Source organism: Sebastes umbrosus, chromosome 15 (genome assembly GCF_015220745.1).
Source record: "Sebastes umbrosus isolate fSebUmb1 chromosome 15, fSebUmb1.pri, whole genome shotgun sequence".
Lineage (NCBI taxonomy): Eukaryota > Metazoa > Chordata > Actinopteri > Perciformes > Sebastidae > Sebastes > Sebastes umbrosus.
Genome location: NC_051283.1, coordinates 17530581 through 17547175, shown reverse-complemented (window position 1 = coordinate 17547175; position 16595 = coordinate 17530581). Strand labels below are relative to the sequence as shown.

The 16595-nt window shown below is 39.5% G+C and overlaps 1 protein-coding gene across 10 annotated transcripts in view; it reads right to left on the bottom strand.

Annotated features, from left to right (window-relative positions):
* LOC119503881 overlaps positions 1-16595 on the bottom strand; it is a 31862-nt gene that overhangs the window by 12501 nt on the left and 2766 nt on the right. For 9 of the 10 annotated variants that reach the window (XM_037795897.1, XM_037795895.1, XM_037795898.1 and 6 more), the window contains exons 3-30: positions 14037-14105; positions 12615-12639; positions 12471-12488; positions 11376-11444; positions 10678-10805; positions 10483-10599; positions 9911-9968; positions 9772-9819; positions 9280-9345; positions 8877-9016; positions 8020-8151; positions 7872-7929; positions 7696-7776; positions 6591-7166; positions 6304-6338; positions 6093-6161; positions 5966-5990; positions 5105-5173; positions 4876-5015; positions 4379-4495; positions 4095-4152; positions 3834-3878; positions 3679-3735; positions 3443-3591; positions 2536-2637; positions 2386-2434; positions 2216-2296; positions 130-795 (exon numbers count right to left, since the gene is read on the bottom strand). In XM_037795897.1, coding sequence (XP_037651825.1) covers positions 130-795; positions 2216-2296; positions 2386-2434; positions 2536-2637; positions 3443-3591; positions 3679-3735; positions 3834-3878; positions 4095-4152; positions 4379-4495; positions 4876-5015; positions 5105-5173; positions 5966-5990; positions 6093-6161; positions 6304-6338; positions 6591-7166; positions 7696-7776; positions 7872-7929; positions 8020-8151; positions 8877-9016; positions 9280-9345; positions 9772-9819; positions 9911-9968; positions 10483-10599; positions 10678-10805; positions 11376-11444; positions 12471-12488; positions 12615-12639; positions 14037-14105 — 3247 coding nt within the window. The remainder of the gene's footprint in view (positions 1-129; positions 796-2215; positions 2297-2385; positions 2435-2535; positions 2638-3442; positions 3592-3678; positions 3736-3833; positions 3879-4094; positions 4153-4378; positions 4496-4875; positions 5016-5104; positions 5174-5965; positions 5991-6092; positions 6162-6303; positions 6339-6590; positions 7167-7695; positions 7777-7871; positions 7930-8019; positions 8152-8876; positions 9017-9279; positions 9346-9771; positions 9820-9910; positions 9969-10482; positions 10600-10677; positions 10806-11375; positions 11445-12470; positions 12489-12614; positions 12640-14036; positions 14106-16595) is intronic. The other variant, XM_037795892.1, reaches the window with a different exon arrangement.

The window sequence follows — 16595 nt, the reverse complement described above, 5'->3', positions numbered from 1 at the left end:
CACTTTTATGTTTTACGTTTCAATTGATCTGCTTATTGGTGGTTCTCGTTAGAAGACACTGTAACAACCACAGACTGAGACATTTTCATAGAAACACTGAGAACATTTTTAAATTTGCCATATACATACCTTCGTACGTTGCTGTCTCGTGACTTTGTTTGCAATTTTCTCCCTTGTCTGCGGTGGTTGCCTCCTTTTGTCCTGCCCTTTTGCTACTTGTCAGGTTTTGAGGTGCTTCACAAGAGGCATCTTCTTTGGATGTGAGCCGCTGCCTTTTATGGCTCATTTCTTGCTCTACATCCTCAACAGTGCAGGGAGAGACTTTCCTCTTTTGTGTCAACTGTGTCGGGACATCTTTACTACTTTCACTCCTCTCTTTTCCAGTCTCTGTTGGGTAAAATTTGTCCGTGTTCTGGCTGCTTTCTGGCGCTTCCCCACTTCCTGCTGTAGGCTCTTCTATCTTCTCCTCCTTTATTGCCTGACATGATTCATTACCTGCATTCCTTTTCTCCTCCGAACCAGTTTCTGAAAACACCCCTCCTCTCTTCTCAGATTCTTTTTCACTTGGTGTAAGAGTCTCCTTGTCGTCTCCCTTTTCTGCATTTTCTCCACTTTCTACACAGCGTGAACCGGTGACTCCAGCACCAACTACAGACATCTTATTCAGGGTCGTCTCACTATTGTCTGTAGATTTTTGACTCGTTGTTTCCTCACACCCCTCCACCATCCTGCTGTTTTTCTGATTGTTGTCTCTGACATGGTCCTTGTTCACATCTTTCAGAGTTCCTCTGGGGACTGAGAAACATTCATGACATTAAAAAATGTATTTGATTATAATTATCTTATCTATATAAGCAATAATACAAAAGCATCAAATGAGCTGTCAAAAAGAAAATAGTGGATCAGGTGAAGAGATTAGTAATAGTCCATGAAGAAAAATGCACCCTCATGATACTGATGTATGATAGATGTATGTAAAACATGCCGGCACATTATTGTCTGTGTGAATAATCGTTTGTGTGACTAAACAGCAGTATGTATCTTTTCGGATGCAATGAACTGTAATTACCACATCACGTCCTGAGAGCCTCCGTGCTGGTTGGAGACGTGTAACCATGGTAACCCGTGCCAACCTCATTTGACCACACGATAATTTGTCAGAATCAAAGTCTGATTTAATTTTAAATATATATTATGCCTAGCAAAGTGGAATCTTATTCTTACAGTTAAATTAAAAAGTTAGCGATTATAGAGCTGTCCGTTAACGTCTGTTATGAACGTTGTCATTACTACCACATTGCATTGTGGGATATTTATGCCACTGTAGTGTCCAGCATTTCATACTGTAATATTTCACCGGAAATAGTATGCACTTCACATACTATTGGTTTCATATTAAGGTTTCGGACGTACTAAAAAATCTCACATACTGTTTTAATGTACTAAATAGCATGTGAGCATGAAATTGCAGCCACAACCTTTGAACTGAATACCAGATGTTAAACATATGGCCTCCATCTCCCTGGGACCAGCGAGACCCTTACTTCTTCTTCAGAAACCCTCACAGGTACTGCATTTAGCATAGAAACATATGCTCAAATCATAACATGGCAAACTGAAGCCCAACATGCAACAACAGCTGTCAGTGTGTCAGTGTGCTGACTTGACTATGACTTGCCCCAAACTGCATGTGATTATCATAAAGTGGGCATGTCTGTAAAGGGGAGACTCGTGGGTACCCATAGAACCCATTTTCATTCACATATCTTGAGGTTTATTATAGGTTAAGTTTGGAGCGTTATTTAACTTCCTTCCTGACAAGCTACTGTAGTATGACATGGTTGGTAAAAATGGATTCCTTAGGTTTACTAGTCTCATATGATACCAGTATCTTCCCTCTAGCTTTAAAGCCCGATACAACCTCCGAAAGATCAATTGCGTTAATGCGTTAAAGAAATTAGTGGCGTTAAAACAAATGTGCAATAACGCGTTATTATCACGTTAACTTTGACAGCCCTAAATATAAGATGTTATGATAGTAATACAAGACACAAACATATAAAATATGTGAAATATGATTATTCACACAGACACATAGACATGCAGCTCCTTTGGCTGCCACAATGGGAACCCAAGCTTTAATTATTCGTAAAATGTTTCCATAGCCGTACTGGTACTAGGGTCATATTGAACATAAAACATCGACATGACTTACACAACTTCTTTCCAGGCACTATTGGGGGTTGAAGCCTTGCTTTTCCTTCTCCCTTATTTGCAGTCATCAGGATGGATAGTGCTGGAACAAGATAGTATAAAAACAGTCAAGAAACCAATACAGAGTTACAGACGCCAATGTGGAACATTCATTGCAGCACACATACTCACCTTTAAAGTAGGAGCATGTCTCCCAGATGGGCTTGTCCAATTTCATCACCTTTGAAGGCAGAAATTATGGCGACAAAAGCATAAGTCCATGGCTAGAGGAGATGCTACATGAAGATGAAGCCACAGAAACTCAATTTAAGTTATGAATACCTGCACATGTGATATGGGGTGAATATATGCTGCCTGTTTTGCCAAGTCCAATACGGTCTCTGCATCAATGCTTGAATTCAGCGAGCCTGGGTGGAAACGGTCCTACACACACAGACACACAAATATTTAGTCAAATCTTTAGTCAAATCTTTAGTCAAATCTTTAGTCAAATAAACAGTCACTGTTTTTCTGTTGAATGACATTTCTGATCTAAGCAGCCCTAAAAAAAAACTGACTGGGTGTATTTGCAGGTTAAAAACGTATTCACTTGTGATTGTGGCATATTAGCGTCTTATATTTAGCGGGGCAGTTAAGCACAACAAATGTGCATTTTGCGATAAAAGCAACACATTTGGCACAGATATAGGTTTATATGTTATGAAAAGATATAGATATTGGGGCACTACTAATGTGGCCACCATATAGGTGCTAAATATTCCAAAGTGTTGCAGAAAACTGATTTTATGACTCTTGGTGATTTCCAATGTGTGGTCAAGCTGATAGAACATGACACGTTTTTCCCTGTTTATTTTTTTAGGGGGCTTTTTAAAAGCTTTTAACCTGAGAAAAACGTGAAAACCAAATAATAAAAAGAGCATGGTTACTTCAGGGTTAAACTTCACCCCCTTGCCTTCATGATAGAATGACAAGATATCGCTGGATAAAGCTCTGGGTCGCCAGTAACCTCTTATCACAGTTAAAGCCATACTGAACTTTGGTAGAACTTTGGGTTGTATTGCTAACTAGCCGTGATATATGACCAACTAAAGGAGAAAATCGTCATCAATTTACGCTTTGTTGTTATGATGTGTTAATATGTGTTGTTATGAAGCTATATGTTGTTATGTGTTTTCATTTAAGCTATGTGTTGGTATGTGTTGAAGAAGTGTCTAACTAGTATACTCACTATAAATTCTGCAACATGTTGCAGACTGAACAAATGAGTGTAACATTCGTCGTCTGACAACCTCCTACAACAGAGCAAACACAGGAATCCCACATCTGTGGTCTGCTGCCCTTTGATGCAAATGTCGTGCATGACCAGGAACTGTCCACCTGCAACAAGGAGGTAAAGAAAAGTCAAAAACACCCAGAGTGCATTTCTGATTTCTGGCAAGACTTTTTCTCTCCAGCGGTACTCACCGAGCAGAGGAAATCTCTCGTTTTGTTGGAGTTTGCTGTATGTTTCACACTTTGGAACTGCACGGACATAAAAACAGACAAGCATGCACCAGTCAGATGAAAGTAATCAATGTCATTCATCTTATTTAAGGCTAAGAAATTAATTTATCACTTACCGTCACGCTTTAAGAGAGTGTGTTGTAGTTCCAGTTTCTCCATCACTGCAGACAAAATCAAGAATGAGACCAAACTATTTCAAACTGCTTCATGTTGTTCAAGCATGACCAAAACAAGTTCAAATAATCCCACAGAACACATGTCACTGGCCACAATGTTGACTTCATAAAAAAACAAGGGCTTAAGTGCAAGGAGGAAAGATACAGTGAGTTTGTCTCTCCAACTATCTCTGAATTATTTCATGTAGGACCAATTCCTACCTTTTCGGTAACAAAGTGTCCCGAGGCTCTGAAGCATCCAGTTTGGGATATCAAGTATCTGAGAAAGGAAAAAATTCTCAATTAGTAATGACTAAAGAAAATGATTTAGTCTATACAAGATGATGACACAACCAGCTTTACTGTGGTTAGTTATTGCCTTTCAGACTGAATTTTAGTTTGTATGCTCTGAAGCTCGTAAAAATGACTTTTGTATATCTCTACACGGATGTGAACACCTTAGTGAGAAAAAACAACAGGTCTGTTCAAGTTCTTTGGCATTTTACCTTCAGCATTCTCTGATTTGGTCTTTCCATCTCTTCTTCCCATGCCATTGACCTCAAGTCTTTCATAGACAGATGATTCTCCCATGCAAAAGTCAGCCGCCAGGGATTCTGGTACAGCTGAGAATTTAAGACAAACGCGGGTTATTATAAACCAAGGTACATCCCAGGTACGTCAGCTGTATATTATTGTGTTTCTGGGCCTTGCAGGACTCATTATTTTCAAGTGTCTCTGTTCTACCTGCATTACCATGCAATAATAAGTAAAAGTCTGATCACTTAAATTCACAAAAAAAAAGGTAAGGACACCAAACATTGTGGTAGCTATAGGGCCTATATCAGTACTTGAATGTGTGATATAAAACTAAAAACAATAAGCGAACATACACATGTCATTTGCAATTCCTCACACACACTCGAGTGGTACTGCTAGCATCCACACACTGCTGCAGTGGTGTCACAATAATGAACACAAACTACATAAATAACTTAAAACTCACCACTGTGTTTATGACGTGTTTCCGAGAGTCAAAGTGTTGTTTGACAAAAGACTCGGAGAAACAGTCCTCACAAGCAAAGCATATATAAAGAGGTTCGTTCTGAACCTGAGTGGTGACCAACGTCACAACCAGGGGCACACCTAAACAAACAAACAAAACAAAATAAGAATGGACATTTTTCAGTTTAACGCCTTACAAAATCACGATGATAACAAGTGGGTCCGCTCACCAGTAACTGGGTGATTTCGCCTCAAGCTCTCGATGAGGTACTTGTATAAGCCCAGCCTGGGTTTCCATTCTAACGTTCAAAAGGAAAGAGGAGGTTAAGAGAATAAGAAGAAAAATACCAAAATCATTTTTCTTAAATTAGGGCCGATGGGAACACCAACTCAAACTTGAAATGTGCCTAAAACGCAGAAAAAACGTTTCCAATATGGATGCAGGGCAATCTTTGGAAATTGTGATACCATCATTCATTGTGGGCTGCGGTTAGCACTGCCGCCTCACAGCAAGAGGGCCGCAGGTTCTGTGTGGATTTTGTATGTTTGTATGTTGGTTTTCTCCAGGTTCTCCGGTTTCCACCCACAGTCCAAAGACATGCAGGTTAATTGTTGACTCTAAATTGCCCGTAGGTGTGAATGTGAGCGTGAATGGTTGTCTGTCTCTATGTGTCAGCCCTGTGATAGTCTGGCGACCTGTCCAGGGTGTACCCCGCCTTCGCCCAATGTTGGCTGGGATTGGCTCCAGCCCCCCTCTGAATAAGATAAGCGGCTATGGAAGGATGGATCACTCATTGTAAAGAAAATGTATAAAATGCGGAGACTATATTCATGAGTAATGTTTAGATACAAAGCTCACTTTGTGAAGCTAAATCAGTTCCATGATAAAACAAAATGTGTTAATATGGTATGATATTTTTTTAAACTAATCAAAGTGTTGCTGCACGTTGTAACAGAAGGAAAAAGGTGGACCTGTTTGGTCATAACCATGAGAATTTGTAAGAAAGGGAGGAAATTATCTTATTTAAATGAGTTTGACAATTATACACAATCTGGTACAATATGAGAAATGAGAGAAAAGTGAATGGTACCTCCACCACGGGATTCCTTCAACATCTGGAGAAGAACATTAGAGATAGTTTGTAATGTCATATTTTGTAGCATATCATGAATAATCACAAAGACTTTCTGTATGAAGCTATGAAAATGTTGACATACATGTTTGTGTTCCCACGTTGACACATGTCTGCAATACTGAGACATACATCTAAAGCTCTTCCTGCAGTTCTGCCACCAGCGAGAAACAAACGAAAAGTTAAAAAGAGTTCACTCTATTAAACACCAAACTCCCAAAAACCTAGATAGTATTAGGTACAGTAATTATATCGAGGTTATTAGAGAACAATTTATAACTGTGATATTTTTTTACCTGACAGTGTAGTTTGTAACATATGGCGTGGAGGTCTACAAAGAAAAAACAAGGTAAAATTGAGTTGCTAATTCAATTTTGTTAATTGTAAAAACATTCTAAATAGTATTTTTTTTTTAAAAAGAAAAAGAAATTGAAACCATTGTATTTTCAAAAAAAAAACACTGGATGCTAATTGGCATTTTACACAGCAGACATTTCACATTATAACAAGCAGTTTAAGACCAACAACCTCAACCAGTTGATCCAATGGTCCAACTAGTTTACACTGATATAATAATACATACCGAGGGACGTGGTCAAGGCCGGGCTAGAGCTGGCAGAGTTAGAGCTGGCCGGGTTGGAGCTGGCTGGGTTGGAGCTGGCCGGTTTAGAGCTGGCTGGGTTGGAGCTGGCTGGTTTAGAGCTGGCTGGGTTGGAGCTGGCCGGTTTGGAGCTGGCCGGGTTGGAGCTGACCGGGTTGGAGCTGTCTGGGTTGGAGCTGGCCGGGTTGGAGCTGACCGGGTTGGAGCTGGCTGGGTTGGAGCTGGCCGGTTTAGAGCTGGCTGGGTTGGAGCTGACCGGGTTGGAGCTGTCTGGGTTGGAGCTGACCGGGTTGGAGCTGGCCTTAGAGCTAAACGGGCTAGAGCTGGCCTTAGAGCTGGCCGGGTTGGAGCTGGCCTTAGAGCTGGCCGGGTTGGAGCTTGCTGGGTTGGAGCTGGCCGGTTTAGAGCTGGCCACGTTGGAGCTGACCAGGTTGGAGCTGGCCGGTTTAGAGCTGGCTGGGTTGGAGCTGGCCAGGTTGGAGCTGGCCGGGTTAGAGCTGGTCGAGTTGGAGCTGACCGAGCAAGAGCCCATTTTCCCTTGTTGGCTGCACTGCCCTTCTGGAGGGGAAAAAAAACGTTACATTTTGCTATGTTGGTTGCAAACTGTAAATACAGGTAACCCTTATAATTGCTAAAGTTAGACCAAATTAAATCACCATTGATTGGAATTTGGTGGTCACCTCACAAAACATGTTTTTGGCCATAACTCAAGAATTTATGTGATTATGACAATTTTACACAAATGTCCGATAGGATAAAATGATAATGTGACGACATTTTGGACAGACATGGATGGAAACTTGACTGGCTGGCGGAGGCAACCGTGAGGCGGTAATTCTAGTGTTATTTATGTATTCATTTTTCTTAAAAAGGTAATTATTTATTTTTTCCAGAATTGTACTGTCTTCTTAGCAATAGCTTTGTACACAAGCCACTGTATATGCAGGTAGACTCCTCTCGTTTCCGTGTTGGGTAGGGGAGGGGGTGGGGAGTTTGAAGTATAATATATCATACTGTATGTCATCTTGGTATGACTGATGTGTTTATTATAAAATAAAAATTGCAAGTCATAAAAAAAAATACATACCCAGCTTGTTCCCTGGTGTGACGTTTGTAATCAAGCTGCTCCCTTTGTTTTCCTTATTGATGGATCCCAGCTCTTCCAAAGCTACAAGTCACCACAGGCTCAATTAGTAAAACATCATCTGGGTTCCACTGAAGTTCATTCAGAGGAATGCAACACACAAATAAATAAATACCAACCTTTTGCATAACAAGTGAAATTCACTGATGTGAATTTGGCAGGCTCCAGGCGCACTTGCTGTAACAGAAAGTCATACAGTTTCACATTAATACAAACAAAAGCAAACATTTGGGAAACCTGCACTAGTGACTTTGTAAACTATATTACCTTCATATCAACATTTGCAGTACCATGGATTTTCTCAGTCTGCTTTGCTAAATCAAGCATCTTGGCAGCAAATGACTTGGTGTATTCCCTGTAGGATTCTCTTGCCAACAAAGTAGACGGGTGCCACACTCTCTGTACAGATTAAAAATTATGTGAATTACACAAATACCACCCAAGAAGACAAATGATACTGATTTCAGGTGTTGAGGATTCATTACTCAACTTGACATCAAAACACAAACAACTATATTTAAGGCAGATAATGCAGCAAATTCGGGAGTCAATACTTAATAATAAACCAAATCTGGCAAGTGATTCTTGATGCCTCTGTGTAGCTGTTTGAATCTAATGCTGTTCTGCTTCAATGTTTCTGACATCCTGGAGCATGTGGTGGAAATTCCCTTAGCAACACAAAACACTGATGGGTTGAAGATTAAAAATATATTGTATACGGAAATTTGTTTTAATGCCACTAATTTCTTCAACGCAACTTGCGAATTTTAGGTTGTTGCGGGCTCAGTTTTAAAGCTAGAGTGAAGATACTCATATTTAACTAGAAAACCTAATGAATGGACAATATTTGTCATTGTTTTGTGTTGTTAATTGATTTCCAATAGTAAAATATAATATTGTAGATAGTTGACCAAAGGAAAAGGTTTTCTTTGCCTTGGAGAAAAGTATATAATCTGTGTATTATCTTCCTTTGGGGAGACATGCCTCTTTGACTTCTGGTGTCTTGTGTTAAGGTATTATATCTCTTAGTTGCTATTATATTCTTTAACTTATACATCAGTGTTTTGTGTGTTTATTCAAAATGTTTTAAGTGATACAGGCGTATACTCTTCATAGCTACTTACAAAGTAACAAAAGATGTGGTCGAAGCTCAGGACATGTTTGATGATCGTGCGGGCGGGCACAGTCAGGTGGCAGAGCGTGCAGAGGTAGTATCTCCTCTCAGTCTGCCCGACACAAATGCATTCAACAAGGTGCTGCAGGCCTATAAGACCACGATCAGAGAAGAGAGAAAGGGGGAAGAAGTTCAAAAAGAAAGCTGAGCAAGGCCAACAATTTAATTAACTTTCCAGTGTGAGCATGAATTGTGAATTTCATCTCATCTCTGTGTGGTTTTTTTTTTTTAAGCCTTTTCCAGAAAACGGAATACCCCAGCTTTAAAGAAACCATCTTCTTCCATTCAGGAAAATGTCATTACCAACTGAATTTTGCATCCAAAAAAAGGCATTTTGTGAGACATTTACTGACCAAGAAGTGGATGTTCCCTGTTGCTGTCTCTTTGGTATGTTTGTATCATCGTCTTCTTTGGCTTAACTAGAGGGGAAAAGATTGCAGCGATGAAGCATGAACTAAAGGATACTAAGAAAGAGTACATGTAACACATGCAGATATACAGTATATTGAGAGATCAGTCTCGCCACAAGATCCATTAATAGCTGTTGTGGAGCTTTGGCTCATATCACATGGTTTAGTTATCCCAGCTGTCACTGAATTGTAGATGTTCAAATTTGCACTGAAATGTGGATCATTTGATACGATTGAAAGTTCCCGAACAGCTACTAAATGGACCTTGTTGTGAGACTGTTTTCTTGATTGCTGTAGCAGGGTGGAGTGCTTATTACAAGAAGGAGAAACAAAGGGTTGCTGCTTTGTTTATATGTAACCGACTGATAAAGCCCTCCTTGAGTCCTGACTGATGCTTCTGCAAAAATAAGAGTCCTGAGAGAAATGTGCACATACCTTCAAGCTGCTTGACAAGCTTGGTCTTTTCCCTGAGAATGTCCATCACTGGGGAGTAGGATGGGATCATTTACATTAACATACAATTGAATAAAATTCTAAAACAATTATTACATAGAGAAATCCTGAAATCATATACCTTCAGAGTAGGTACATGATTTAAGCTGTGTCGACAGATTTCCAGGTAAATTCAACATCTGCAAAGAGAAAACATGGTGAAAACGCATGGCATCCTCTATAATTTAAAAAGACTTTCATCCCACCAAAACAAATATTGCAACTCAGTCTGTTTACATGGCAGCGCTGTGTAACCATAAAACAACATGTTAGCCCGTTGCCTATTTAATCTTCCTGCAGTTACGGAGCAACATTAGCTTTCATTTGGAGTCGTGTTTGTGTCAAACTGATAAATGTCCAATATTGGGTTCCTTTTAGCTCCGTTTTGTTTTCCACCAACTACTGAAGGAAATATCAGTCTCTTTAGATGCTAAATGCGCCACTATGTTCCCCAGCTAGTCGCTAACTTTGTCTGTGTGCTGCTTGGTGCTAAATAGGTAGTGCACAGTGATAAGTCTTCGTGGGATTTCACTTCGAGCAACCCCTTTCACATACAAATGGGTATGCGATGTTGATATAGAATTATTGAATATAGCTGCTTTAACATTTCGATATACATTTAAAATTTAAGATTCCAGGCCTCCAGGTACAAACCTGAAGTTCACTGCGCCTCTTTTCTTTTCCTTCCTGTGTGACCTCACGCCTCAGAATGTGGCTCATATTCCTGCTGGGGATCCAGGAGAAACTCAGTGCGTTGGGGTTTGTGCGGTTCTAAAATACAAAATACAATTGAAATTGTGCTTCCAGATTTTTAAACATTGGTTCATTTTTATGATGTTCTGCACTTACAAAGTAGTTGCTGCAGTGGTCGATAGAAGAGAGGTGGGATATGATCTTTTCAGTATTAATCTTTTCCTCACAGACATGGCACAGGTAAAACGATCCATAGTTCCCTCGACTGAAACACATAGACAAGCCTGGAAGAAAGTAAATTTAAAATAGAGGACTTACTTCAAACATAATCTTTTGCATCTTCCAACACCGCTACTATACATTGTCTCACAGCTTTACATTTGTTTTAATGAGAACAACCCTACAAATCCATGACCATCTGATGGCTGACACATTATTGCTTTTAGCTACAATCTATGCACATTTTTTAGCCACCAAAACATGTATTTTTGAAGTAAAATATTTAGAGGTCATGAAAACAAGCACAGAATATAAATAAACAATAATACAAATGTGTCCTTTTCCCCTTCAGCTACGATGACGTATACAATCCTGTGTCAGCATTGATTTCTAGTTTGTTAAATTAAAGAGCTCTAAGGTAAAATACAATATAATTATGTTGTTGCATTAACATAGAACTCAAGGCTCAGTTAGACTAAAACTGACTGAGCTGGAATTTACATGCCATGTCTTATCATATTGCTATGAATCATTCTAACTCTGCTACAGTAGAGGCCAGGAGTGGTTTGTCTCCTGTTGGGATGCATGAGAGGAAAAAGGTCAACTACCAACCAACTTAAAGACACTTTACTAACCTATGATGGGTTGTTTGACCTGACGAAGTTTGGTTGGCTGATTGATCAACACAATGGAGGGAATGGCAACTGTAGAGTAGATAGATAACAATGGAAGAAAAGATGATTACACTTGAGCTGCTCAGGACCGCCCACATTACTTCAATCTGAAACTGCAAATAAACAGGTACAGTGATGTGCATTGGCAATATGAGAGTTACATTCAGATTTGTTAATAACTCACTGCGTTGCGTGCATTGTTATCTGAATCATCTCAGTCTTAACAATAGGCTAAAGGTTTCGGTATGCTTAAACTAAGTTATACATTGTGTTGTCTGACTATATCTAAAGGGTTTACAGCTGTTTCAAAAGAACTCTGAAATGTCCAAATATCGCAAAAAAAAAAAATGTTTTTGAGTTGGAAAAGTCAGTGCATTGAAAAGTAAGGTGACTACGCTTATGAATCATATGAAGCATGTGAGCATCGCGGACTACAGATGAAAATGAGCCTGCATGGCTAAATCTTGCACATTTACATGATGGCTCATGTTAATTAATGTGCACTGTCCCTTCTTAAATAAAATAAACATAAACAAACATGAGACTTAAATGTCCACTGATCTGTGTTGTAATGAGGAGACTGTAACCTTCCTCAAGTTAATATATGAAACTAACAGAAATACCATATTTCCATTACGTTTTCTGCATCGTTTTCAATATTTTGAGGATTGACTGGTGCTCTTTTAATTACGTCACCTTGTTGTGTACTCTTCTTCTGCAATAAACCAACTCCTAATATCCGCATAACAGTAGTGAATGGAAACGCAAATTAATTTACATTTTCTTTTGCAGATTTTCTGGAAATGTCTTATTCTGGACGTACTTAGCTCCACCCTCTCGTGTCACATCTAGTTGTAAAAAACCTAGATGGCGACGGCCAAAATGCCTAACTCAAGGCTTCAAAACAGCAGTACAGAAACCAATGGGTGATGTCATGGTTACTACGTCCACTTCTTATATATGTTTAGGTGTCAAGGATACACAGTCACACTGAATGTAAACAGGAACTTTGTTTACAATCACCAAACAAACAGGAGGGAGAAGAAGCAAGCTTACCATAACCGTTGACAATATCTAAAAAGAAGTAAACAAATAAGAAAAAAAAGATTAATTAACTGGACATAAAATCTGAGTAACACATTTTATCATGCAGGTAAATTAAATGTACCATGAAAGTTTGGGTTTTAAAAAAAACAATACCTTGCTGGAAGACGTCTACCATTTTCTGTCGGTAAAGAACAGAGGAAACATGCAGAGGTGGTTTATCATTTGGCAAATGTAGAAACAGGACTATAGGGATCGCCTCATGATACAGCATTACAGTTATCTGGAATACTGCACTAACTGAGTCAAACACTCGACTGGTCTTTTCACTCCAATAGTCCAGGGCTTCCAGCTTTAACTCAACACAGTGACCCAGCTTACTTCTAATAATGTTCATGAGACAGTGTGGAAGTAAAACTTTTAGAACTTATAGAAATATGTTATTGATCACAAATGTATAAAATCATTGCTAAAAGTTATGTTGTAATCCACAGCCTACAATACTGTCCACCTTCTGTGTGTGTGTCCCCGACCTGACTTCACCCTACCCATCTGCCTGGCCACGGGACAAGTTGATAAGACTGTATGCTTCCCTCAGAACAGACTAATAAACCGAACAAACGACCTTGTTTAAAACACCTGACACCAATAAAAATGACACCACTTTGGCAATATAACAAAAGGAGGAGCCCTGACTCTCAAGGTTCCCCAAAATCATATATAAGACTGTGTTTGCTGAACTTATTTTTCAGTCTGTTTGCCGGCCCAGGCTTGGGTTGGTTTGTGTCTTTGTCTTGATAGAACAAAAAACTCTGCTTTTTGCAACTAACTTGAACATTTCCAGACAGTTATTTGAGTATCCTGTGTTTACTTTTTGACATCCTAAACATCCTAATCCTAGACATCCTTGATCCAGGTTTTCAAACATCATTTGGGCCAAGGCCACGACAACAGATACAAATTTTGAAGTAGCCATCAACGCACAATTACATGTTGAAATCAAGTGGTTAGCACTCTTTGCCCAGGCTGCACCTTTCTATGTAGTGTTATGTTAAATTGTTGTGTTAAAATGCTCGCATGCATGTAAGCTGTAAAATGCGTTGAATAATAACCTAGGAGTGATTGTTGTGAAACATAAGGATTACTATGTAAAGGTAAAAGCCTGGAGAAGTACTTCTCCTCCTGTGTGTCTGTGTAAAAGTATCCAAGTTCGCATAACACTGCATGACAACTGTTGCAAGGATGTAAAGGCGGGGGAATGGAGCAGATGTTGCACCCACAATGGAAGTGGCAGAAAGTTCCTAGATAAAGACAACAACTGTGTGTCCTGCCTGATAACAGCGGCAGGTGGTGAAATTTGTGACGTGTGATTTCCCTGCAGCCCACGGACATGCAGTTTAGGTGAAATGGAAACTCTAAAGTGCCTGTGCATATGCCATCACCAGTGGAAGGGTTCACGGTAGCCAACAGGAAAACTGTTTCATCGCTCAAACCTTTGTGTTTATTTTAGTTGGTGAACAGTTCAGAGTGGGGATTTTGTGCCAACCAGGTTGAGTGTACATGAAGTTTAATGCCCACCTTTTGATGTACACTTGAGTTCACATGGCTCTTGAAATCACAGATCCTGTTAAATGTGGAGAGGCAGACCTACAAGAAGGAAAAAAAAACGTAAAAGAGTCATCAGCAACATGAAATAAAAGAAGGGACATTTGTTCACATGAGCCAAGATTTGTGCATAGTATTTATCCACAGATTTGTTCCAGTCCTCACTTCATGGTAGAGATTTGTTTTATGGTTCTGTACATCAAGAAACCACCAATAGCCATAGATTAAACTTTAATTTATTATTGTTTTGTTGTTTAGGAAACTCAAGGTCCAGTGAAACAGCAGGCACATCATAGCATGGGTATAGAGAAAGCGGGGTGGAAGGCAGGTTGGTTGTCCTATTTGACAGTTTGATCTACGCTGCAGCTCCTCAAAAACTGAAATTTGCATTTTTTACTTTCAATACTGCGACAAAAGAACACAGCTGTGTTGCAACATCCCTCCCGTATGAACTAGGGAATTATAGGTACCAACACCCAGTATTAAACGGGCACCGGTGCTAAATGATCAAAGACCGTAGTATTGATAAGCTCCAACGTTATCGGTTCTTTTAATTGTACTATTAAATGTTTTGGTGTAATTTATTATCACGCTGCAGCGTTACACTGGCTTTGCTTTTTCCCACTAAAACCAAACAACGGTGGCATATTCTGCAGGAGTTCTGACTGCAGGTCGCTGCCTGAGGCCCTGCTAGAGTCACCGTGTCGGTACTCCTGCTTGCTTCTCCAAGCTGGGGACGTGCCGACCGTCATCTACTGTAGGTAAAACACTGACTATGGATAAGTACCTCTTACAACCCCACTTCAAAACACCCGACCTATACCTTTAAATTCAAAGTCATTAAAAGGGGCACTGCACCAATTTTGGGAAAACAGCAGTCTAATGTCTTCTGTGGAGCTTTTTAAAGTAAAAAAAAAAATAATCCTGAGGATGTCATCAGGATTAATCAAAGACACCATTGAGTAGCATTATGGGAATTGTAGGATCCAGCGTTTTTGTAGATTGACCCATACTAGAGACTAAGCTTCTCCGATTCTGACCATTTTTTTTAATCTTCATGGAAATACAATAAATTGCTGGATTACCCCTTTAAGGGAAATGCATCAAACATAATTATATTTCATTATTCAGCTTTTAAAACGATGATTAACCATTAAGTTATTTATAGATTTGGAAAATCACTTTTACAAATCTTCAGTTATTTCTTGTGCTTTAGTTGGTAGATAAATCTATGTTAATTACTTCAGCTAAACAGATGTCATGTATTAATTTTAATGTAGTAAGAATGATCAACCTCATATGAACCTGTGCTTGTTATTTCTAATGATGACCGTGAGTAAATACAGACATGGGACTGTCAAACCATCCTGACCTCTTTGAGGAAATACAGGCTTAGACGTGGCACTGGTGACAAACAGGTAATCAATAGTGAGGAGGATCAGGAGGTGTACGCAAAGGGTCTGCTGTAATTGGTGCGTGGGATTCAAGCCTCCTATGAAACAGTGTATAAATCTGCTGTATACGTGAGCGAGTTCAGTTCCTCTGACAGACTAACTCCTGGTCTTTGTTACTTTCATAAAGACTTGCATCCCTCTGAAGACTTTGCCTCCAACCGTTCAATTTCTACCACACAATACTAAAGTTGATTGGTATTGGTTTCATTTTTTAAGTGTTCATACTGAAATTAACTTGTTCTCTAGGGCATCCGATGCAAAGATAACATTTCTATCTTGATACACATTGTGCTGTGATTCCCTCGGATTTTAAGTGCTACATTTACACACACATTTCCTCTAAAACACCAGCTGCTGCTGCCCCACACTCAGGTCAGCCCAGGCTCAGCCTCCCTGCTCTGTTGTCCACCCTTGCTGGTCAAAGGGTTAAAGGTTAAGCTGTCCCTAAAAATACATTTTCTCACTATCCTAGTTTGGGAACATTTTCAGCGCAGTGCAGCTAGCTGCGAGCAAGATGGCACCGTGGACAGCTGTCGTGTCTCGAGCTCCTCCTCAACTTTTATTTAGTTTTATCTGGTCCTTATTTTTGATTATTTATCATTGTGCTTTAACATTACTTTTGTGCTTTCCCCTTTTATATATACAGTACATATTCTCTGAGCATTGTTGAAGGAATCTGAGACCAAAGATTTTCATTGCCATTGACTGCTTCGCTGGAATTGACATATGACGAATAAAGAACCTCGAACTGTGGAAGTAAAACTCTTAAAGATATAGAAATATGTTAACCATGATAGAGAATATTGATCATATAATCTTGTCGACTAAAAATTATAACGGTATATAATCAGTGTTAATGTTATAATATAGTCCCCAGCAATGTCCCTACATAACCCTGACCTCATCCTACCCATCGCGAGGTGATTTGAATGAGCTACAGCATAATTTCATAAGACTGCAAGCTTCTCTCTAGCATACTGTGGAATGAATAGAAACCTTGATTTAAACTAGCCAATGGTCAAATGTACAGACATCAGGTGACAGACATCAGATGACAGACATCAGGTGACAGACATCA